Here is a 26191-nt window from a genome sequence, read left to right as displayed (position 1 = left end):
CACTCTGTAGACCAGGCTGGCCTCGAACTCAGAAATCCGCCTGCCTCTGCCTCCCAAGTGCTGGGATTAAAGGCGTGCGCCACCACGCCCCGCAAGTCATGCTCTGTCTTTAAAGACCTATAACATATATACTTTTTATTTCCCATTTAAACAAACTATTTGCATAATCAAAGTTATTTGTGTGGAGTTTTTGTATGTCATTAATCTCTTTTATCCTTAAATAAACACTTTACAATATTCTCTGGTTGGGATAGAATTAAATGGTTTTAGATTTATGAAAAGTGGCTTAAAAATTCAAGTACACCAATGGAGGAGTTAGAGGACTGAAGGAGCTGAAGAGGTTTGGAACACCATAGGAAGAACAACATTAACCAACCAGATCCTCCAGAGCTCCCAGGGACTAAACCACCAACCAAAGAGTACACATGGAGGGACCCATGGCTCCAGCTGCATGTGTAGCAAAGGATGGCCTTGTCGGGCATCAATGGGAGGAGAGGTCCTTGGTCCTGCGAAGGCTTGATGCCCCAGTGTAGGGAAATGCCAAGGCAGGGAGGCGGGAGTGGGTAGGTGGGGGAACATCCTCATAGAAGCAGGGAGAGGGGAAATGGGATAAGGAGTTTCAGGATGAGGGGGAACTGGGAAAGGTGATAACATTTGAAGTATAAATAAAGAAAATATCCAATTTAAAAAAAAAGAGAAAAATATTAAAGTACAAAAAACCATGTTTTGGTCTTTTCTTATGCACTGATTATTTTTTATTGCCACCCATTGTCCCTCTAATCCCTCCCATTAAAAATATAAGAACCTTTAAATTCAGTATCCCTATACATCCTTTATCCTCAGAAGCCTGGACAAAGCCCTCATTTAATAATCCTGTTCTTTTTTTTTTTTTTTAAAGATTTATTTTATTAATATATGTAAGTACACTGTAGCTGTCTTCAGACACTCTAGAAGAGGGAGTCAGATCTTGTTGCGGATGGTTGTGAGCCACCATGTGGTTGCTGGGATTTGAACTCTGGACCTTCAGAAGAGCAGTCGGGTGCTCTTACCCACTGAGCCATCTCACCAGCCCAATAATCCTGTTCTATATTACATTCTAGCACAGAAGCTTAGAGCTGGTAGTAATCTTGGAAATTTCTAAACACATCACCCAAGTAACAGCCAGATCATAAGCATAGATAAAGTAAATCACTGTTGTAACACAGTACTTATCTGCTTTAATCTATCACGTGGTACACTTACTTGTATTCATCATAGACTTCCTGTTTGGGGAGGGACGTCTCAGGATGCTCCTCTAAGGTATTTCGAATCCAGGAAAAGGCATGCATTTGCTGTGCCCGACTAGATGACATGGCATTCTGATCACTAAGGATAAAACAGACAAATTTTAGCTGAACCAGACAGCAATTCTATTAATACCTTTTTAAGCAAGGCCTAAGTGTTATGTTAAAAACATATAAGCGGATCAAACTGAACTTAGGACATACAGTAGATACACAGTAATCTATATAGAAATTGTGTATTTGTGACTGTGAGCCAGTTTTTACTATCTGTTTCAGACTGAAAATACTGGCCTGTTTGGCCAAACTGCTGGCTTGGATTCTAAGTAGGTAGTGAAGATAATACAAAATAAGGCTTTTGTTTTGATCAAAATTGCTTTTGTATGATTATTTCCTAACTTACTTGCCTATTCATATGTTTATAATTCCTAAATTGTTAAATGTTTAGAACAAACATTGTGGTAAATTCTTTATATTCGATTTCCTCTGCACACTCAAAGAATATGCCTGTAGAAGTACCTATCCTGAAATCATACTAAAACACTCCATCCCTAGAATGGACAGGAGAGACCTCAAGAAAATCACCCCCCACATCCCTTCTCACAACTAGCATCTTTGCATAGACTACTGTGTCCACTAATCAGCATTAATTTTATTATCTGGCAGTACTTTTATAAGCCGATCTCATGAAATGGGCATTATAGACCGTATACAGCAAGCTAGTCTAATGACTATGACCCTAATCTCAACCTCCGAGTAGAAGTACCTGATTCCAAAATACTGAGCACATGTTTAGAACAGGATATAATTAAAATAGTCATTATGGCTGATATGAGGTAAGAACAGGTAAAAGCAACATAATGTGTGTTTCATTATTTCTCATGTACAATTTGAAATGAATATAATATTGAAGATAACATATGAGTGAAATGAATCCTCAGAAATATGCAAAGGTAATGAAAGTCTTAAGAATAGAAACTGAAGAACTGTTTTCTCCACATTCTCTCCACTTAAGCAATACCTAAAGTACTGAAAGTGAGGTACACCTACATTAATGTGGCCAACATTGTACTTTTTTCTTACCTCTACGATGTGCATATTTAACACTACATTAAAAACAACCCCACACTTTATTCTTCAGAAGACTTACCTGGCTATTCTTTGTTTTTTTTTACATTTTTATATGGCATACATACTCCCACTGTGCTGTGTAACCAAACCCAACTCACATTTCATAGTATTTAGCCAGCTACACAAATGAAATATTCAAAATTGATGGTGAATATTAACTAAGTATTATAAAAGACACATGATGTGTTGTTTTTCCAATCTGTGTTCAGACAAGCTTAGGAATACTAAAATAACAATCAATCATAATGTACACAGAACAGTCCTACAAACAAGGCAGCATTACAAAGACAGGGATAGGTCTACCTTTTCTCTGCACTGCTAAGACCAGAAGGCAGTTGAAGGTAGAGGTAGAGTTTCTCTAGGTCTGTAAACTTCTCAACTTCTTGCTGGTTACAAAGGGTTAAAAAGAAAGATCATTAAAAATATTTCCTCCCAACTAAATTTATTATTTCCCCTAAATGCTACTAATCTTTTTCTAATTTTCAAATACCTAGAATGTGACTAATGCTAATGCAGGCTAAAAGATCTGAAATAAAACCAACAAACCCCTTTGAACTATGCAGGTGAAATTATAGTTTGAATTTCAAAAGGGCTTTTATTTAGATAAACCTAGTTATAAAATTCTCTACTATTATTGCTGAATAAATGTCATTCCTGCCTTCCTTTGTATGGGTTTCATCCATTTTATAACCTCTTTTTACAATAAAGACATTCATGGGGCTGGCGAGATGGCTCAGTGGTTAAGAGCGCCGACTGCTCTTCTGAAGGTCCGGAGTTCAAATCCTAGCCAACCACATGGTGGCTCACAACCATCCGTAATGAAATCTGATGCCCTCTTCTGGAGGGTCTGAAGACAGCTACAGTGTACTTACATATAATAAATAAATAAATCTTAAAAAAAAAAAAAGACATTCATGGTAACTTATTTCAAGCAAAACTTCTTAGTAATGTCAATTGAACTGGTTACTAGTATTTATGACAGAATTGTTTTAGGTGGTAGTGATGGTGTAGGACATCTTTTAAAACAGAGTCACTCTATTATGCAGCTGTGGCTGTTCTGAAACTCTCTATGTAAATCAGGCTGGTCTCCAATTCGGAGAGAGATTCACCTACCCCAGCTTCCTGAGAGCTGGGATTACAGGCATGCACTACTATGTCTGGCCCAGAATTTCTTCTTTTTTTTCTTCTTTTCCTGAGACAGGGTTTCTCTGTGTAGCTCTGGCTGTTCTGGAACTCACTTTGTAGACCAGGGTGGCCTCAAACTCAGAAATCTGCCTGCCTCTGCCTCCCAAGTGCTGGGATTAAAGGCGTGTGCCACCACTGCCCGGCCAGAATTAATTCTTTATAAAGCACAGTTTATATGTAGATTCAATTTTAATAGCAGAATTAATCTCACAATTTTGAACTGTCCATTCATTTTGTTATATACAACTGTATACATGTATGTAGAGGTCAGAAGAGGATGCTGGCTCTCCTTCATTGCCTTCTGCTTTCTTTTCTTGAGAAATGGACTCTCACTTAACCTGCAGTTGGCACTTAAATGGCTATGTGGATGATCAGCAAGCCTCAGAGATAATCCCATCTCTTCATAGCTTCCTCAGCAACACAGGGGTAAGAGGTGCTGGTCCATGCCCTGGCTGCTTATGTATGTGTGTGCTGGAGTCCCAAATACAGTTATTTCTATGCACCAAGCACTCTTACCAATTGAGCAATCTTTTTAGATCATAGAAGCCTGTCCTTATTTTCAAAATTTACCCGAAAATTTATCTTAGATCTAATTCAGAAGGTGATTTAATCTATCAATTGTTTGCATATAGGTCCTATGTACATTTCAAAAATCCCATCATCTAAGAGTATTTTCCAAAGGATTGTTCTAATGCTTAATGAGCTATATCTCTTAAAGAAAAACAACAAAACAAAAACAAAGTAGGCATTCAGTCTTATTGATGATTTCTGCCTTTTCTTAGTTTCTACAACATGTGGATTTGGAGTCTGCTTAACTGAACTCTTCACAGTGCATTCCACATTAATCCTCCAGTTAGAGCACAAACATTGTGTCCCATAGTCTTCAGTATTTTTACTTTCACTCTCACAATAGTTTATGTTCTTTAGCTTTTTCTTTCACTACCACCAACAAAAAAAGTTCACTTACTCAGCATATATGTTTTGGCAAGTTTTGCTGTGTTTCACAAATTTTACAAGAGAATGGTCTGACTATACTGTGTATTGTACATTACACAAATACTTGAATACATCACAATACTGATGAACACAATTTTTTTTTGCCCCCACAGACTTAAGACAGTTCTTACCGAACTAACTGGCTTTCCTGCTTCCAACCTCTCCCTTCTTAAATTTATTAAATTTGGTTCCTTATATTATTTTTATTAAATACTATAGTTCCCATTCAACCTCCAAAGTGCCTATCATCCTGAACCTAGTGAGGTTATACTGTAATAATAAATCATACATAATATTGTGGGCAAAAAATGAGAACTATACCTAAAATTACAATATTTGATCATTAAGGAAAGATATATCTCAGGAGTTAGAAAGATGGTTCTGCGGTTAAGAACACTGTCTACTCTTCCAGAGGTCCTTAGTTCAATTCCTAGCAAGCACATGGTGGTTTGCAACCATGTGTAATGAGATTTGATGCCCTCTTCTGGTGTGTCTGAAGACAGCTACAGTGTACTCAAATACAGAAAATAAATAATTCTTTAAAAAAGATAAGTCCCATATTGATTGTTAAACTTGGGATTTTACATAATTTTTTAATTTTCCAGATATGAGAAAAATAGAGAAACTTCAGAATAGAGGAACATTTCAAAACATATTTCAAATTAAGACAAAGCACTAAAAAGGAAACTTATAAGATGTCAAAGAATATCTTTTGAAAAAAAAGTAAAACTTTTTTTCTTACTTTAAAAAATAAAAACTTGTAAATGCTCTGTTATTTCTTTATTTACAATTGGTGTTTAGCACACAAAAGGAAAAACTACAGACTAACACTAAAAATTGGTCATATTAACGCTATGAAAAAAAATGGAAACAAAATGACCCAAGTGTGTACTAATGGCATTTGATTCCAGTCTGAGTTTATCACAGTTTTCTGGTTTTAGATATTTGTGTCATTCACTGCCAAATGTTGGCTTCCAAAACAATGACGGCTGATTTATGAAGACTCTTACTAGATTTTCAAGGCAAGATGTGGCAAGCATGTTAAACATCATATTATTTAATATACTTTGTGAAAATTTAAATGTGAAGAATAACCATTTTAAGATGCACTAGTTGTTAAAAACCACATCTGGCTAAATTCATAAAGTAAAGGATAATGGTGGTCCATTTTCATAGTAGTAGAGAAAAAACTTGACTGTATACACTTAAGAACTGTGTGTGTTTCTGAGATAGAATTTTATTAAGTAGCCCTGGCTAGCCTTGAATCAGAGATCAACTTGCCTTTGCCTAAATAACCTTATTCTAAGTCAGTGTTCTCAACCTTATTAATACTCTGACTTTTCACTTTTAAAAGATGTACTTAAAGCCAAGCTATGAAAATAGTTTCAAGTTTAGGGTGAACCTCAAGCATTACCTAGTTGAATTACTTTACTAACACTCTGCTCTAAGTGAAAGAAAGCTTCCAACAAGAGACTTAGCTAAGTTTTCGACTGCCCCCACCCCTAGAGGCTATATGAGTATTCCAGAGGAGAATGCAGAAACTGTTTAACGGGCAGCATCATATACATAAAATAAAACATCTTACAAAAAGCACACCAGTCACAGTCTATAACAGAGTTGGGCAGATGTGTCTTTATATCTGAAGACCTCTATCAAACTTTAAAAGATCACACTTTAAAAACAATAACCCACACCAACATCCCTTTATCCCTAGACTTAAGTTTTCACTTTTAAAAAGATGTTCTTAAAGCAAAGCTATGAAAATGGTTTCAAATTTAGGGTGAGCCTCAAGCATTACCTAGTTGAATAGACTGGGCAATAACTGTTAGAAAACAATATGAAAAGGGTTCCTGCCTATAATCATAAAAGCTTTCATCCATTCATACTCGGTAGATAACATATTTTGAAATTTAAGACTAACACTATTACTGATACTATGGTTTGCTTACAGACAAGAGAGTAGATGGTGGTCTTCTGAGAGGCCCAACCAGCAGCTGACTGAGACAGAAGCAGATACGTACATTCAACCAATGGACAGAAGCTGGGGACCCCTGTGATGGTTGAATTAGGGAAAAGCTGGAAGAAGTTGAGGAGGAGGACAACCCCATAGAAAGATCAGCAGTCTCAACTAACCCAGGCCCCTGAGATCTCTCAGACACTGAGCCACCAACCAGGCTACTGGTCCGATACCCGCTCCCCTCCCCCCTTACATACACAGCAGAGGACTGCCTCAGTGAGAGATGATGCATCTAACCCTGGAGAGACTTGGAGGTTCCAGGGAGTGGGGAGGCTTGGCAGGGTAGCTGGGGAGGGGGGAGAGGGAAGCAGGGGGTGGGGTGGGGAGAGCAACAATGACATCCTCTTGGGTACAGGGGGTAGGAGGAATGGGCTGAAGAACTGTGGGAGGGTATACTGGGAGGGGGTAATGACTGGACTGTAAAAAAATAAAAGTAAAACAAAACAACAACAACAACAAAAACCCCCCACAGCTCTGATAATCTCTTCCTATAAATTTTAAACAATATATACACAATGAAACAAATAAGCAAAACCTCCCGTTAATAATTCAACTTGATTTAAAGCTTGCAACACTATTCTGATTGCTTCTCTGCTTTGGGTCCTAGTTGTCAATCAGAAACAAGTTCAGCTTATGGATAATTAGTTTGCATTTATGGATTCATTTAATAGTGCTTTCTAGTATCAGGTTATACTTTTACCATCAACCAAGATGAAGCTTTTATCCGTTTTGTTCTAATTAATTCTTTTGTAAGGCAGAATCCTAAAAAATAAGATGAAGCCAGATGGGGACCTTTCTAGTATAGTTTAGTACCCAATTTTGTTTTTAAAAATCTAAAGTTATAAAAAAAATCACAAATAGAGAGAGAGAGAGAGATCAGGTAGACATGTATTACTATGTCACACTAACTTTTATTCTCTTTGACATTCCTTCAGCAGCATATACAATAAAAGTATCTTGGTAGGGGGGAAAGGGGGTAGAGGATGGGGAGTTGGAGAAGGGAAATGGGAAGGGGGATAACATTTGAAATGTAAATAAATAAAATAACCAATAAAAGATGGAAAAAGTATCCGTATATGTTTGAAATACTAATGTTGTAAGAGCAGCCTAAACTGCTGATTGATAGATAAAGGATGAACAAAATGTGATATTTATACAACAGTTTTATTCAGCTACAATGAAAATTATCTTGTCAGAAAATAGATGGAAACAAAATAGCCAATATCAGAAAATACCACATATTTTCTTTCATATAGGCATTTCAGGTGGCATAAAAATAAAAGCAGGACAATTAGGTACATTGAAAGGGAAAAGGATTAAAGGGAGGGGGATCAGAGAAAGTAACAGAGGGGATGAGCATCACCACAATGTCCTATCCAGTTATGAATATATTTATGAATAAGAAAAGCTACTGCTTTACGATCAGCATATGCTAGTGAGATAAATGAGAAAGCACATTGTAAAAATGGTCTGCTCATTGTTGTACTGTGAGTGAATTATTACAAAGATTCAGTATTTTAAGCACTAATGCTAGATAATAATTGTGACCCTTGTGAGTTTTTGTAACATGTCTAAAAGTAGAAATAGTCATCAAGGTTGTACATCTTCACCTTTATCAGTTTTGGATTTCTTCTCCACTGTTACACTAACTTATACTCTCAGCAGCTATGTCAGGATTTTTCCATATTTTTTTTTATTAAACATACATTTTAAATTTTAAATTAACTTATAGTATGAAGAGTGTTTCTATTTTATCTATCATTTTATAAGTGATGAATATGGCTACACTGAGCTTTAATGAAATGGCTCTGAAGTTTTTTTGAGGTAGAAGATCTGAAAGGAGGGCCTGAGAGTCTGGATTTCTAACAAGCTCCCAAGTGATGCTGCTACTGTTCCTCGGAGGATCATACCCAAGGAAGTAGTGTTCAAAGAACTTTTCATGTTCAGGACACATTTAAAATAAGGGCTCTTTATCATAGACATAGTATACTCACCCTCCAGTGGCTACATGTGTTCATCAGATTTTTCTCTTAGTTGCAGATAGCTACACATTTTAATTTTGGGAATTTGTGACACCAGTCTTCTGATGTTTCCAGGTAGTCTAATACTGCAGACTCTCCATTCATAATCCCAAATCCCAGCACTTTATTCCCCAATAAAGTGAAATAAGAAAGACAGAGTGAGGACTCTTACTTTCCAGGCTTGTTGCTTAGAATTCTAAATTTTCAGTTTCCAAACTTCTAAAAATCATGGGGAATTACAGAGGAATATGATTTCCTTTTGTGGAGTAACTACATAAACAATGTAAGAAAACTGCCTTCGGTCCTCTGTCCTAGAAAACATCAAGCAACTAGGAGAGCCAACACTTTACATTATATTTGATTATTGTAAAAGTTTGGCCTTCTATTTATATACCTACTGACCTCGGTATAAAATGAAAATGGCTTAATTTCTCCACTCTGCTAAGAAATGTGATCTAAGCTCACTTGGAAGATCTGGGTTACTAGGAGTCAGGGAAGGAAAAGTGAATCAAGTCCAATAAGCAAATTTTACAAAACCCCAGTGTGGTGGCTTGCATGAGAGCGGCCCCTATGGAATCATACTTCACCAGCTGGTCTCCAGCTGGTTGAACTGTTTAGGAAGGACCGGAAGGTGTAGGCTTCTTAGACAAATCATATCACCATGAATAGGCTTTGAGGTTTCAAAACTTATGCTATTTCCAGTGTGCCTTCTCTCGCTGCCTCATAGTTGTGGATTAAGATGTGAGCTTTCATCTGATTTTTTTTTACTGTTATCATGGACTTCTAATCCTATGTAAAAATGAAAACAAACAAAACAAAACCAAGAAGCTCCTTTCAATTTACTCCAACCACAATCATGTGTCAAGAAATTGTCAAAAAAAACCCAAAAAAACCAAAAACCAAAACAAAACAAAACAAAAATGCCGGGCGTGGTGGCGCACGCCTTTAATCCCAGCACTCGGGAGGCAGAGGCAGGCGGATTTCTGAGTTCGAGGCCAGCCTGGTCTACAAANGGTGGCGCACGCCTTTAATCCCAGCACTCGGGAGGCAGAGGCAGGCGGATTTCTGAGTTCGAGGCCAGCCTGGTCTACAAAGTGAGTGCCAGGACCGCCAGGGCTACCTAAAAAAAACCCCCTCTAAAAAAAAAAAAAAAAAAAAAAAAAAAAAAAAAAAAAAAAAAGAAATTGTACTGCTAGGAATCACAAGGTGCTGCAATGTGAATGCTAGCAAATTCATATTCCAAGACAGGACTCTAATGTGATTCTCATTGGATTCTGTGTATAATACTGTGAAGGTTCTGTATCTAACAGTGAATAGATTTTAGTAAGAAAGAAAAAATTTAAAGAGATTATTACATTCCCCATATTTAAGAAAAGCTCACACTTATGAATGTAGTCTCAAATATATTTTGGGTTTTTCATTACTTTTATTTATCTGACTAATTCTTTAAAAAATGGGTGGGAGCTGGAGAGATGGCTCAGTGGTTAAGAGCACTGACTGCTCTTTCGAAGGTCCTGAGTTCAAATCCTAGCAACCACATGGTGGCTCAAAACCATCTGGTGCCCTCTTCTGCAGTGTACTTACATATAATAAATAAATCCTTTTTTTTTTAAATGGGTAAGTTAATAATAAATTAAAAGAAAATTATAGTAAAGAAAAAAGCAACATGGAATTTTTTTGTTTTTGTTTTTTGAGACAGGGTTTCTCTGTGTAGCCCTGGCTGTCCTGGAACTCACTCTGTAGACCAGGCTGGCCTCGAACTCAGAAATCCGTGTGCTTCTGCCTCCCAAGTGCTAGCATTAAAGGCGTGTGCCACCACCGCCTGGCTTGCAACAGGAATTCTTAAGGACTAAACAAAACAAAGTTACCCCAAGGCTATATCACAAAATAATCCTTATCTTCCAACCACAAGCATTTTAAGGCCATATTATTTTTTCTTAGGTAGTCTAAAATGTAGTTGTAGGTTTAGTCAACTCTGAGTTAATATACTGATCTTGGTTAGCATTTGGCATTCACTATAGAATGCTTCCACCAACAGAGGAGAAAAGGCACTTTTTCAAATGGCCACACTTTATATATATCTATTTAATGATATATACACTGGCAAGAACAGGAAATACTACAGTGAGCTACTTATTGTTAGGCGTATGTAATCTTTTGTAGAAGGCCTCATTCTAACATCAGTCTGGTTCTCAGAAGCATGTTCTTTTTTTTTTTTAAAGATTTATTTATTAGTATAAGTTCACTGTCGCTGTCTTCAAACGCACCAGAAGAGGGTTTCAGATCTCATTATGGGTGGTTGTGAGCCACCATGTGGTTGCTAGGATTTGAATTCGGTACCTTTGGAAGAGCAGTCGATGCTCTTACCCACTGAACCATCTCACCAGCCCCTAGTCTGTTTTTCGAGACAGGGTTTCTCTGTGTAGCTCTGGCTGTCCTGGAACTCACTCTGTAGACCAGGCTGGCTTCAAACTCAGAAATCCTCCTGCCTTTGGCTCCCAAGTGCTGGGATTAAAGGTGTGCGCCACCACTGCCTGGCAGAAAGTATGTTCTTATATTCTAGTGTTCCAGATCACTTTTAGTCCATCTAACAATAGAACAGTAAGTTAATTCTCTCCCCATTTAAAATAATAATCATGAAACACATACATAAAAGTTTCAAAATTAAATAAAATCATCCATGCATCCAAAATTGAGTATTTAGCATATTCTACATACTATTTATACTTTAATCACACAAAACTAGATAATAAACAAAATTATACATGATGAAGACAAATGCTGTAACTAAAAAAATATGTTGGGAAGAATAATTTAAAAAAAAAAATTTATTTAAGCCGGGCGTGGTGGCGCACGCCTTTAATCCCAGCACTCGGGAGGCAGAGGCAGGTGAATTTCTGAGTTCGAGGCCAGCCTGGTCTACAAAGTGAGTTCCAGGACAGCCAGGGCTATACAAAGAAACCCTGTTTCGAAAAAAAAAAATCATTTAATGTATATGAGTACACGGTAGCTGTCTTCACACACACCAGAAGAAAGCAATTATATCCCATTACAGATGGTTGTAAGCTACCATGTGGTTGCTAGGAATTGAACAAGACCTCTGGAAGAGCAGTCAGTGCTTTTAATTGCTAAGTCATCTCTCTAGCCCCGAAAGAATAATTTATAACAGTGACCTTGCCACAAAGTAAAAAGGCAAATGCTTTGTACAATGGCTGACCCACAGCAGAGATATCATTATTCTTCGTTACATTAAATTTTCTTGTATTTTGCTTTTTATTGACTGGTTATTGTGATGGCTAGGCAGGAGCAATGATAGAAGTTAGTACAGTACTAAGACAAAAATAGAGGTCGTCTTCCCGTTTTCTGTTCTCATAGATATATGGTTTTCCCAACCCTATAAAGAATGACACTTGGAAGAACTCTGCCACAAAGAATCTAATACAAACTCCAATGTCAGACATTGCAGTACAAATAAAGAACACTTAAGAAAAATATCTTTGGGGCTGGCGAGATGGCTCAGTGGGTAAGAGCACTGACTGCTCTTCCAGAGGTCCTGATTTCAAATCCCAGCAACTACATGATGGCTCACAACCATCTGTAATGAGATGATGCCTTCCTCTGGTGTGTCTGAAGACAGCAACAGTGTACTTATTTATAATAAATAAAATCTTAGGGCCTGAGCGAGCAGAGGTCCTAAATTCAATTCCCAGCAACCACGTGAAGGCTCACAACTATCTGTACAGCTATAGTGTACTCATATACATAAAATAAATATCTTTTAAAAAAAGGAAAAATATCTTTGCTGAGGATGTAAAACATGGTGGGGTCTGAGAAGACTTGAGAGCACCTATCGTTTCTGGAAAAGAACTCAGGTACAACTGCTGACACGTAGGAAGATGGGCTCAGAGTACAACAGAGACCAGTTTTTTTCCCCTGTAAACTCTTCATTTTTGAGATAGGAAAATCAATTCAAGAATCTTTGATATTAGGTATAAATTGAAAGGGATTAAAGTATTATTCATTAATAATATTTAAGTAGGCAGAAAGTATTAGGCCTCTATATAAAATTACTGTATTTACAGGGCTGGACAATTAAGAGCACTGGCTGCTCTTGCAGAGGATCCAAATCACACAAAACTAAACAATAAAATTATACATGATGAAGATAAATGCTGTAAGTAAAAAAAATGTTGGGAAGAATAATTTTTTTTAAAAAATTATTTACTTTATGTATATGAGTACACTGTAGCTGTTTTCACACACACCAGGCGAGTTTGGTTCCTATCATTCACATGTTGGCTTACAAACCCTGTAACTCTAGCTCCAGGGTATACAACATCTTTTCCTAGCCTCTACAGGCACCATATATACACAGCACCTTTACATATATACAGACAAACATTCACATATACATAAAATAAACATATAATCACTATATTTAGTTGGTAAACAATGAGTCTGCAGGCCAAGAGATCAATATAAATATGGGCAATAAACACTGGATAACAAAAATTTAATTACTACCCACAACAGTATCTAAAACTTTAAAAATTTTAATGTTTAGGAATAGTTTTAAGAAAATCTGTATGAAATTTACAGAGAAAACTACAAAGGTATATTGAGAGAAAATATGGAAGAATCAACTATAATAGTGAAAAACCCAATCTTATAGAGGAAGACTGTGATATAGTCACTGAAGTCCCAATAAAAAAAAAAATCAATAATTTTTTTCTAAAAATAGAAATTGACAAAGTGGGCTGGTGAGATGGCTCAATGGGTAAGAGCACACCCGACTGCTCTTTCGAAGGTCCAGAGTTCAAATCCCAGCAACCACATGGTGGCTCACAACCATCCGTAACGAGATCTGGCGCCCTCTTCTGGAGTGTCTGAAGACAGCTACAGTGTACTTACATATAATAAATAAATAAATCTTTAAAAAAAAAAAAAAAAAAAGAAATTGACAAAGTAATTCTAATACTTGAATGGAAATGACATAAACAATGAGTTGTTTATAGAACTATCTTCCAGATTTCATATAAAGTGATAGTACACAAGACACTGATGGGGAGAGGAAGAGAGTCTAGAAAAAGACCTGTCCATTACAAATTTTGATAAGCTAGAGGATTCTCAATGAATGGTGCTGGGAATGGATACCTATTCAAGTTTTAAAAATCACCTGAAGCCAAAAACAGATTGAAAATGAAAAAGATTCAAAGATCAAAAAAAAAAAAAAAGGCTAAAGTATACAAATAAATTTTACAAGGAAATATGTTAAATTATTATGGAAAGGCTGAAATAGGAAAAGTAAGATTAAGGTGTTCACAAGGCTAGGTGGTGGTGGAACTGGCCTTTAATTCCAACACTTGGGAGGCAGAGACAGAGATCTACATTTCTAAGTTTGAGGCCAGTATGTTTTACAGAGAGAGTTCCAGGACAGCCAGCGCTGCAGAGAAACTCCATCTCAAACAACAATAAAACCAAACCAAACCAAACCAAACCAAACTCAAACCAACCAAAAAGAGATGTTCGCAATGCATCTTTAAAACATTTACAAGATGACACACAATAGTCAACAAGAACAGTAGTGTGTGCCTGACAACTGACTAAGGAAACAATACACAAAGAAGTGCTTACATTATTAGAAACATCTGAATTTTCATCAGTAACTATCAAAGTCCCTATTATTTTTGTTTGAGGCTGCTACCATGACCCCATTTCACCTGGTCTTATAGTAAAACTATCAAAATGAGGCTGCCTGCGTCTAAATGAAGCAGGAGGGAGGGTCAGATGCACGTGACTGCGATTTATAGGAAGGTTAACTCTAGGATCAAGTAACTGGCCCTGGACTGCCTTAGACAGTTCCTTAAGTTGTACAAACCCTCTCTCTAACAAATAGGAAAAAGAGTCTGACTATGGCTAGGAAATAATATTCAGGGGAAGACTACTCTAAAGATGTGATGTTTTTCCCCATGGGACCTTTGGGACACCACAAACCACTTAAAAGTTCATGTGTATGGACTGCATCTCAAGCAGATGACTATTTAAAATGATTATAGAATAGATCATGTGACAGATGCTAATCATCTATGTCAATCAAAGAAGGATCTGACCCCGCCAGGGAATCTCCTTCCCCCTCTGTAACTAAAGTCTTGTAAAAACAGGAGCTCCTGAGCCTGTGCTCTCTGGAGCCCATTCCACTCTGCAGCCTGTGCTCGGCTTTCCCTCTCACTGACTGTGGCATTCATTACTGCTTCTCTGTGTTTTTGCTCAACTCTTTGAGACACAAAGAACTGAGCATTGCCTCCTGAGAGATCCCCAAGACTCTTTCTAGTAACAAACAAGAAAAAATTTGAGTACAAGTCAGATAACAGAAATTAATTAAAAAACAGTGTTTTTAATAGTCTAGGTTGTCCTTGAACTTACAATCTTCTTGTTTCAGCTCCTGAGTCCTAGGTTTGGAAATTTTAATAGAGAAACCAGAGTAGAGAGAAAGACAATCAGAGAAAAGAAGAACAGTTATTGAGACCAGAATAACATCAGTGATTTCAATTTATGTATCTTCAAAATTTTAAAAGAGGGATGAAAAAAATCTAAGGAACAGAAAAGTATTTAGAGATAATAATGCCTGAAAACTTCCCAAAACTAATCTACTGAAGACAAATTCAATAAAGCCCCAGTCAGATGATACAAAGTAATACATAGCCATACACATAACAGTCAAACAGCTGAGAACCAGTGTTTGTGGGTAAGTTAACAAATAAGAGACAGAATGAAATAAAAAGAAATTTTAATAGCAATTAAGAGGAAAAGAACTCATCACATTCAGAAAGACAATGATGGACTAATTACTAACTTCACATCATAAATAACAAAGACTGGAAGGCTACAAAATAACATTCATAGCAATAAAAGTGTTAAGCAATAATTCTATTTCCAGCAAAATTATTGTTTAAAACTCAAAACAAGGAGATATTACACCAAATGACTTATTCTCTAATTTTTGAAATAAAATATATTTTAAAAATAATTAACATTTACTATTACTTCAACAAAATTCTTTAATGCTCTATTGGATTTATGAGTAGCCTAACTAGTTTTCTACTTCCATTCTGCTCCCCTTATCTATATAGCACATTCTATATATATATAGAATGTGCTATATATATATATATCTGTCTGTCTGTCTGTCTGTCTATCTATCTATCTATCTAAATAAAATTTACTTGAGGGGTTTGGTTATTTCCTGGTTATTCTAGAACTATTATGTAGACTACATAGGCTTTGAACTTGTAGAGATCCTTCTGGCTCTGCCTTCTGAGTACTTAGTTTAAAGATGTGTGTTACTATGCCTGGCTCAGTAAGGTCTGAGCACTCTGTCCTGTAAAAAGTCTTCTACTTGGCTTTCAATGAACTTAGGATGAATACATCCTTCCTGTCATAGCTCAGCACACCAGACATAAACTGCTCCCTATACTACATCTTACTCTAATTCTGCCATCATTCCCCTCCCTTCCATGAGTTTTAGCTTACTGAAATCATTATATCTTTCAAATATTCCAAACGCATTCCTAATTTTGATTTTGTGTATTCTCCTTGGTCTACAAATGTGCAAGCCACTGCACATTTATTTATTTATATATCATTGTTTGTTTATTATTTGTGTGAATGCCACAGCATGCTTACGGAGGTCAGAGGATAACTTTGTGGAGCTAGTTCTCTTTTTATCTGGGTTCTCAGGATAGAACTCAGGTTGCCAGGGTAGAGTACTAAGTACTTTTTTATTCACTGAGCCACTTGCCAGACCATGGTTGGCTTCTCAGGTCTGCTTTGCTATCATGATTTCAGAGAGGCCTTTCCTGATCACATCCACGGAAGTTTACTCTGGTCACCATCATTTATTTGCTTCAATGTGCACTTTTCAAAATTTATAATAGCATTTATCAATATCTGATATTTCAAGCTCATTTGTTTAATGTGAAACCTTTTGTTCTTATTTAGTATTTTGTAATAGATATTACTTATCTTTTCCCTATTTTCTCCATGATTAAAAAAATGAATAATCCTCCAAAGTATGTATGCCTTATGAATATCTAAATCTAAGAATATTAGTTATTTTAGTTGTAAAAAGGAAGCGAAATAATTGCCTATTCCAGAGGATTACTGTAAGACAACAAGAAGCAGAGGGATAAAGGGAGAAAAGAAAAGGAAGTCAATGAATGAAGACAGGAAGTAAAAGGTACAGGTAAAAACTTCCCTACAAAGCCATCCTTCAGCCGTTAAGTTAGAAATATATAGAACTGATAGAATTTTCTCCCTATGAAAAACTGTTATCCATTTACCTTTCAAGAAACTACAATGTTAACAATAATAGGAAAAACCTCTAGTAAGATATATATTCATTATACCACCAGATACCTCAAGCCATCCAAACCCCACAGAATTTGACAGGAAAAGGTTCTGAAATGACAAGGAGAGGGAATCTGCTATCTTGACAATGTATAACTTAATAGTGCAAAGCTGTTGGATGCTCAGGTGCATAGGGTGTAGCCTGGGTTCTTGGGAGAGCAGAGAGTATTAACTCTTATCCCAGTAGTTGGACGTGTATGAGGGTGTGTGTTGGGGATGCCTGTGTGAGAATGTCTCACTGAGTAGCCTATGCTGGTTTTCAAACCTGTAGCCATCTTGCCTTCATCTCTGTGAGTGGAAGAAGGCTTGGTTTTCCCTATACATTAAAAAGATCATTTAAAGGGGCTGGTGAGATGGCTCAGTGGGTAAGAGCACCGGACTGCTCTTTCGAAGGTCCAGAGTTCAAATCCCAGCAACCACATGGTGGCTCACAACCATCCGCAACGAGATCTGGCGCTCTCTTCTGGAGTGTCTGAAGACAGCTACAGTGTACTTACATATAATAAATAAATCTTAAAAAAAAAAAAAAAAAAAAAAAAAAGACCTAAAGGCTGGAGAGATGGCTCAGTAGTCGTGAGCTCTTGAAGAGGACCTGAATTTGGTTCCTAATACGCATGTCAGGCTATTACTCAACCCCCTGTAACTATAGCCTCAGAGAATCCAACAGCCTCTCCTGGCCTGGTCTGCAGGTAACTGCATATATGTGGCAACCATTCATACATACACATAAATAAAAATAAAAAAATAGCTTTACAAGACCTAAGGAACTATCAAAATAAAACTATTATTGTGGCTTAAATTCTTAAAAGCTGTAACTCAAAGATGAAAATATAATAACAAAAATAAATTCACCAAGAATATAAAAGCATTTGTTAAAGTAAATACTTACAGGGTTTTATTAGTAAATGTATACTATCTTTGTAGGTGAATTCCAAAAGGCTAACCAACAAAACAATGACAAAAAGGTTATCTAATGAATCAAGGTACCAAACATCTAAAATGTTTTCTTTAAAATTTTCATACCTAGTAATTAGAACTTTAAAAATTACACATTTAATGAAATGTTTAAGTAATCTTTCAGTAAACGTCAGCAAGATTCAAAAACACAATGGCTTCTCACTGTGGTCTTAGGACTGATGAGCTACACAAGAACACAGATAGTTAATAATGAAGGTACCCAGAGGGTTGGTTGTAAATGTAAAAATTATTCACAAAAACTCAAGAGATATTTAGAATCAATATTTATTTAAGAATGGTAGATTGTGAGGTATTGTACTTACCAAAATGCAGTCCACTTTAGATTGTACAGTTTTGCTAGGAGAAAAAAAAAAGTGAGAGTTAATAAAAAGTAGAGGATCTTTTAAGTATAAGAACTTCTCTTAAACAGACACAGTAATTATACAAACTAAGGAAACAGTGAAGCATCTCATTAAATACTGCATTTTGTTATAATACCTACTAAAGTACAAATGAAAGCAAGGCATGTGAAACATTTAGATATTTAACACAGTCTTAAAAAAATAATGAAAACTAAATTACCTTTCACAGAAAGCCTAAGAGCCAAGTAGATGCAACAAAACCTAGTCATGGGGATAGAAGATGGCTCAATGGCTCTGAGCACTTGCTACTCTTGCATGGTGGCTTACTGTAATTCCAGTTACCCCGTAACTCCAGCCCCAGGAGCATACATGCAGTGCACATACATACATACATACATACACCACATACACACACACACACACACACACACACACAATTGTGAGGCCCTGACTATTATGTTTATGTGTGTACATGTATACATGTGTTTGCTGTTGTAGAGACCAGAGAACAACCTCAACTGTCACACAAAAATGTGTCTACCTCCTTTAAGATGGTGTCTTAATGTCCTGGGGCTCAACAATGAGAATTAGACGAGACTGGCTGGCCCAAGGATCCTCCTGTGTCTTCTCCAGTGCTGAGATTATAAGCATACCACTATATCCAGCATTTTAAAGTGATTTCTGGGGTCTGAATTCAGGTCTTCATGTTTGAGAGACAAGTAGTTTATCAACTGAGCTAAATCTCTGGCTCAGATTTGACTAATACTTATTATGGGAACCTTTATGTATCCTAGATACTAATTCCTCACATATATTTGACTTTGCTAACTAACAGCAACTGTGTCTAGACAAAGTTAAAATGTTTAGTCCAAATGTATTAACTTTCTTTTTATGATGTATTTTGTTTTGAGAACGCCTATCTAGGGCTAGAGAGCTGGCTCAGTAGTTAAGAATTGCTTATTGCTCTTCCAAAGGCCAGAGTTTGGTTCCCAAAACCTACCTACAGTAAGCAGTTCACTACTGTCAGTAACTTCAGCTTCAAGAAGTCTGACACCCTTTTTCTGACCTACATGGGAATACACATATATATAGTATATTTATATCTCCCCCCAAATATACACACACAAATTTAAAAAGTAAACATTAAAAAAATTAATCTAGCTAAGTATATACATTATATTTTAGGATTCTGACATCATCTTTTAAAATCCCACTCTGTATTTGGAATTTTGGTATATGTGTAATATACTGTTTTTTTTTTTTTTTTGCAATCTGTTCCCGACTCTGTTATACCGAGTTTCACATATTCTTCAATCTATTCTTGGATTTCCTTTTCTGTTTTTATTAATTTTATTTTATTTTATTAATTTTATTGTTCATCCCTAAGCAGTACCACTTTCAGTATATTATGTCTAGTTATTTCATTGTTTTAGACTTTCTTTGTCCATTTTCAAAATGGCCAAACTTTTCCAGATGAACATTTTAATATTTTTGTTTGTTTTATTTTATGTATTTAATTAATTAATTAGTTGACACAGAGTCTCCCTATATAAACCTTAGTTAGCCTCGAACTTATTATGTATACTAGGCTGGCTTTGAACTCAGAGATCTGGCTGGCTTTGCTTTTCAGCGCTGGGAAGTGTTCACTACATGCCAGGTCCATTCATTTTTTTTTTCTTTTTTTTTTTTTATCAAATTCAACAGAAGTTCTCCTAAGAGTTACATCTAATAATAGTGATACACACTGAACTGGGGTTGGGAAGCAGATTAATTTCATGATATCTCATAGATGATATATTGATAGTTATTATTCATATTACATATTTTATTTTAGTTGATTCCTGATATGTGAAAAATTATTGATTTCATAACTGAAACCAGTTTTATCTTCACCAGTCTCTTTGTACACTTAGTTTTATTTTAAGAAAGAAAAAGAGAGAAAAAAGAGAGGAAGGAAGGAGAGAGCAAGAGAGCAATTTTTTAAAAGATTTATTTTATATATATGAGTACACAGTTACTCTCCTCAGACACACCAGAAGAGGGCATCCGATTCCATTACAGATGGTTGTGAGCCACCATGTGGTTGCTGGGAACTGAACTCAGGTCCTCTGGAAGAGCAGTCAGTGCTCTTAACCACTGAGCCATCTCTCCAGCCAGCCCCCCACTTATTAGTTTTAATGGGATATAGATTCTCTTGTAGCTAATCATTTCGTGCACAATTAATGATATTTTGATGATTTTCAGTATTTATATTTCTTTTCTATTTCTAGCTGTAATCCTAATGCAATGATGAGGAATGGTAGTGACAGCAGTTATTTGTTTCATTTCCACATTAAAGCTCTTTCTTCTAAATTCTTTGAAATAATGTTGGTTTATGGAAGTAACTAACAACTTTTGATTGGATTTAAGGCCTACTCCATGACACAGATCCCATATAAATAACTGCTAAAGGGACGGAGGACAGATAGGGATGAGACTAGATAGGTTGTGAGCCTAGGGGAAAACCTAATACTATGAATCTGATAAAGGAACATAAGTAATAAAATGCCTCCCAATGACATCCTGCTATACCCATGGATTAATGCCTTGCTCAATTCATATCAGAGAAGCATCTTGTAGTGAATGGGAATTAACACAGGCCACTAACCGGACAATGTGCAGAGAGTGAGAAAGACTTTGGAACACTCAGTCCTAAATGAGATGTTCGTCAAACCCTTCCCCTATGGCTCAGGAGATCTATGCAAAAGAGGCAGAGAAATTATATGAGCCAGAGGTAATGAGTGACTCCAAGTTAAGAGTGTCTTCCAGACACAATAGGATTGGTGCACACTTGAACTCACAGGAACTATGGCAGTATGTACAACACCTATGCATGTTCAAGCCAGATGGAGTTCTAGCACTATGAGGAAGGATTGGACATGGAGTCCTATCTCTAAACAAGAAGTTATCTATAACTCTACAAACTGAAAAGGAAAAAAATCGCTTTTTGCCACTGAGTGTCACTGAGTGCATCAACTACACTCCAGTGCAGACTCCATGCACAGGGGCAGTTGACCAATACAAAACAGCCTCAATGGTACTTTTGTGGACTTGTTTCATTTTACTTTGTTCTGATATTTTTTTTCATCTTACTGGTCTTTTGCTTGCCCCTCCCACCCCTTAATGGGGTAGGGCATGGTAGCATAGGCTTTTAATTCTTGAAGTGAAGAGGTGGAGGCTGGAGAATCAGGAGTTGAAAGTCACCTTTGGTTGCATATCGTTTGAGGCTAGAAAACTCCTTTTTTTTTTTTTTTTAAAAGGTGATTTGGGAGGCTTGAGAGATTGCTAAATGGTTCAGATGCTAGCACTACTATAAAATCTAGGCATGGTCCTACACAAGCAGTACCTGAGTTCAAACACTTGTACCTATATGAAAAGATGGGTGTGGTTACGTGCTTGTAATTCCAATGCTGGGAACAGGGAGACTGGTGAATCCCTGAAACTCAACTTTTGCCTCATCAGTGAGCCTTAGGTCAATGAGATACTGTCTCAAAAACAATTAACCAACTTATCCCCTAAGGTGAACTACTAGCCTCTGACTGTGCAGTACACACACATACTGTAGAGTCCAGAGGAAAAAAAGCAGTGCACAGAATGCAAATCCTGAATGACCTAGGTGTCATTCAGCAGATAAGACTTTTAACATGAAGAATTATAAGCATGCTCAAGTATATAGGGATGGTGATAATAAATGTGCACACAGAGGTGGCTCAACTAAAAAAGTTAAGCTGTGAACATAAAAAATAAAAGTAAATTCTAGAATACAAAAAGTTGTAACATATATAAAAAAAACCTCATTTGGGTGGCTTTATAGGATAGCAGATAGCAGTAAAAGGGTCATAACTAAAAAACTGATAGATCTTACTGAACCTAAAGGAGAAAGAGAAGTCTTGAGATAATACAGAAATTCTGAATTTACAGCACAATACCAGGTGGTCTGTGTGTGACAGGAGAGGACAAATGAGACAAAATATTTAATAAAGGTCAGATTTTTCACAAATTTCATGACAAACAAAACCTTACAGATTGCAAGAAGCAAGAAAACTCTCAGCCAGACATATGTCAACTCAGAGGATGAGAACACATAGATAAAAAGAGTTCCATGAAAGCATCTAGAGAAAAGCAACATCACATACAACAAAAGTGAGGTGAGAACAATGACCATCTTCAACACAGGCAACAGATCTGCAAGAAGGAAATCAGGGAAATTCAAGAGACCTGGGGGAATTCTTTAATGTATACTGATGTGATAAATTGTATGTACCTGTACTGAAAGCAACACACCTTACACTATAGGACAATTTGAGCTAGATCAAAAACTAAAAATAAAAGCTGAAACTATAATGTATCTTGGGGAAAAAAAAAACTGTACAAAAATTCTACAATTTGAAAGCCAGAAAACCATTTACAAAATGCAGGAGTAATAACCTTTGAAAGAGCACTGGAGAGATGGCTCAGCAGGTAAGAGCACTGACTGCTCTTCCAAATGGTCCTGAGTTCAATTCCCAGCAACCACATGATGGCTCACAACCATCTATACAGCTAGAGTGCACTCATATACATAAAAATAAATGAAAGAGAAATAAATTATAAAGCATGGGTGGTTCTATACACCTTTAATGTCAGTACTCAAGAGGCAAAGGTAGGATAATTAAAATATCAAGATCATTTTCCAGCTAGGTAGTGAACTAAGGACTAGCCTGGACTACATGGGCTTGGATGCTATAAAAATGAAAAGCAAGTTCTATGTGTTGAAAGCATCAATTAAGAAAATATTTGCAGTATATATCTGATAAAAGATGATCAGAAGAACTCCAGTGATCTAAAAGTAAAGACAAGTAACCAATTAATAAACATGTAAACAATTGGAATAGAAATTTTTAAGAGCAAGAATATATAGATGTCCAATAAATACATGAAAAAAAATAGTCCACATAAATAGGTACTCAGGAAAGGAGGGAGATAAAATGATGTGTTAATAGCATATTAACAGAACTAAAAAAAAAAATGGGCTGGAGAGAGTAGAGCACTGACTGCTCTTCCAGAGGTCCTGAGTTCAAATCCCAGCAACCACATGGTGGCTCATAACCATCTGTAATGGGATCTGACGCCCTTTTCTGTTGTGTCTGAGGACAGCTACAATGTACTCATATACATAAATAAGTAAAATCTTTAAGAAAAATAAAAACCAAACAACCCAAAACAAACCAAATCGAAAGGAAGTAAGAAAAAAAAGAAAAAGGAAAGAAGGAAGGAAGGAAAAAAGGAAGAAAGGAAAGAAGGAAGAAAGGAAAGAAGGAAGAAAGCAGGCAGGCTGAGTAAGCCTTGGTACCAAGCCAATAAGCAGCACTCCTCCATGGCCTCTGCATCTGCTCCTGCCTCCAGGTTCCTGTCCTCTTTGAGTTCCTGTCCTGACACCCTTTCATGATGAACAGTGATATGGAAGCTTAAGTCAAATCAACTCTTTCCTCTTCAAGTTTTAGTAACCCTACCCAGGATGACGATGATGACAACAACAGCAGCAGCAGCAACAACAACAACAACAGAAATGTAAAGAAAAGAAAAAGAACTTAATACTTTTGAATAAAGGAGTTCAGATTCCACAGCAATTTAAGAATGTAATGTTAGAATCCAGCTCAGGCCCCTTTGACAGATACTGGCAGGCTTCTGGGATACTGTCTGTGAATCTCTAATTAACAGACTTGAATTACCACACTCTCTCACCTGGGGAAGTAAGTTTACATTAAGTGGGGTACTGATGGCAACATGTTCTGCTCCTAACCCCTTTCCCTGACTTACACGTGGGAAATGAAGAGAGCTTGGCTGCTGCCTCAAGTTGTAAAAGAATCTCCATCTTCAGAAAGGGCTTGGGTCTTGGGGCCCCTGCTATGTAACTATCCATCCATGGCACCAATAACTGTTAAACTCTAATACCCAAAAATCTGTTTCAGTATTCCTCTAGAATATAAAACTGAGATCTTTCATTAGGTATATGTCTTTTACTTACATGAACCATTTATTTCCTTTAATACACTATCCTTTAGTGTATTAACCATTAATACACTATCCTTCAGGGTTTTTCATAAAGATGACTTATATAAGTCATTATAAGTCTGTTAACAGATTCTTATTACATGCTATGTGATATTATTTAAAGTATATTAAGATTGAGTATAACTTTTAAAATATTTCATTAAAGACTAACCAGAGGGCACAGAGACAGTATCCAAATTAATAAAATCAGAAATGAAAAGGGAGACATAACAACGGAAATGGTGGAAGTCCAAAAAAATCATCAGATCCTACTACAAAACTTTATACTCAACTAATTTGGAAAATCTGGATGAAATTGACAATTTTCGAGACACATACCAGGTGCCAAAGTTAAAACAGGATCAGATAAACCATTAAAACAGACCCATAACCCCTAAATAATTAGAACCAGTCATTAATAGTCTCCCAACAACAACAACAACAAAACCAAAAAATACCAAAAAACCCTAGGGTTTAGCGGAGAATTCTATCAGACCTTTAAAGAAGACCTAATACCAATACTCTTCAAACTATTCCACAAAATAGAAACAGAAGGAACACTACTCAATTCATTCTATGAAGCCACAATTACACTTGTACCTAAACCACACAAAGACCCAACAAAGAAAGAGAACTTCAGAGCAATCTCCCTTATGAACGTTGATGCAAAAATACTCAATAAAATTCTTGCCAACCGAATCTAAGACCACATCAAAACGATCATTCACCAAGATCAAGTAGGCCTCATCCCAGGGATGCAGGGATGGTTCGATATATGGAAATCCATCAACGTAATCCACTATATACACAAACACAGAGAAAAAAAAAACCACATGATCATTTCATTAGATGCTGAAAAAATATTTGACAATATTCAGCATCCCTTCATGTTAAAAGTCTTGGAGAGATCAGAAATTCAAGGCCCATACCTAAACATAGTAAAAGCAATATACAGCAAACCAGTAGCCAACATCAAACTAAATGGAGAGAAACTTGAAGCAATACCACTACAATCATGGACTAGACAAGGCTGCCCACTCTCTCCCAATTTATTCAATATAGTACTTGAAGTCTAGCTAGAATAATTAGACAACAAAAGGAGGTCAAAGGGATACAAATTGGAAAGGAAGAAGTCAAAATATCATTATTTGCAGATGATATGATCGTATACTTAAGTGACCCCAAAAATTTCACCAGAGAACTCCTAAACCTGATAAACAACTTCAGCAAAGTGGGTGGATATAAAATTAACTCAAATCAGTAGCCTTCCTCTACTCAAAGGATAAATAGGCTGAGAAAGAAATTAGGGAAACAACACCCTTCACAGTAGTCACAGATAATATAAAATACCTTGGTGTGACTCTAACCAAGCAAGTGAAAGATCTGTATGACAAGAACATCAAGTCTCTGAAGAAAGAAATCGAAGAAGATCTCAGAAGATGGAAAGATCGCCCACGCTCATGGATTGGCAGGATTAATATAGTAAAAATGGCCATCCTGCCAAAAGCAATCTACAGATTCAATGCAATCCCCATCAAAACTCCATATCAATTCTTCATAGAGTTAGAAAGAGCAATTTGCAAATTCATCTGGAATAATAAAAAACTCAGGATAGTGAAAACTATTCTCAACAATAAAAGAACTTCTGGGGGAATCACTATTCCTGACCTCAAACTGTATTATAGAGCAATAGTGATAAGGACTGTATGGTATTGGTACAGAGACAGGCAGGAAGATCAATGGAATAGAATTGAAGACCCAGAA

General features: G+C 36.5%; 1 protein-coding gene across 4 annotated transcripts in view; it reads right to left on the bottom strand.

Moving 5' to 3' along the window:
• Positions 1 to 26191, bottom strand: part of Rfx7 (regulatory factor X7) — a 92319-nt gene that overhangs the window by 29997 nt on the left and 36131 nt on the right. For 2 of the 4 annotated variants that reach the window (XM_029481237.1, XM_021172436.2), the window contains exons 3-5: positions 18317 to 18350; positions 2715 to 2797; positions 1243 to 1365 (exon numbers count right to left, since the gene is read on the bottom strand). In XM_029481237.1, the coding sequence (XP_029337097.1) occupies positions 1243 to 1365; positions 2715 to 2797; positions 18317 to 18350 (240 nt within the window). Of the gene's footprint in view, positions 1 to 1242; positions 1366 to 2714; positions 2798 to 6541; positions 6600 to 15053; positions 15080 to 18316; positions 18351 to 26191 lie in introns of those variants that run through there. The other 2 variants (XM_029481238.1, XM_029481239.1) reach the window with 2 other exon arrangements.

This window comes from Mus caroli, chromosome 9 (genome assembly GCF_900094665.2).
Source record: "Mus caroli chromosome 9, CAROLI_EIJ_v1.1, whole genome shotgun sequence".
Lineage (NCBI taxonomy): Eukaryota > Metazoa > Chordata > Mammalia > Rodentia > Muridae > Mus > Mus caroli.
The sequence above is the reverse complement of the archived record's forward strand: the minus strand, read 5'-3'. Positions and strand labels throughout refer to the sequence as shown.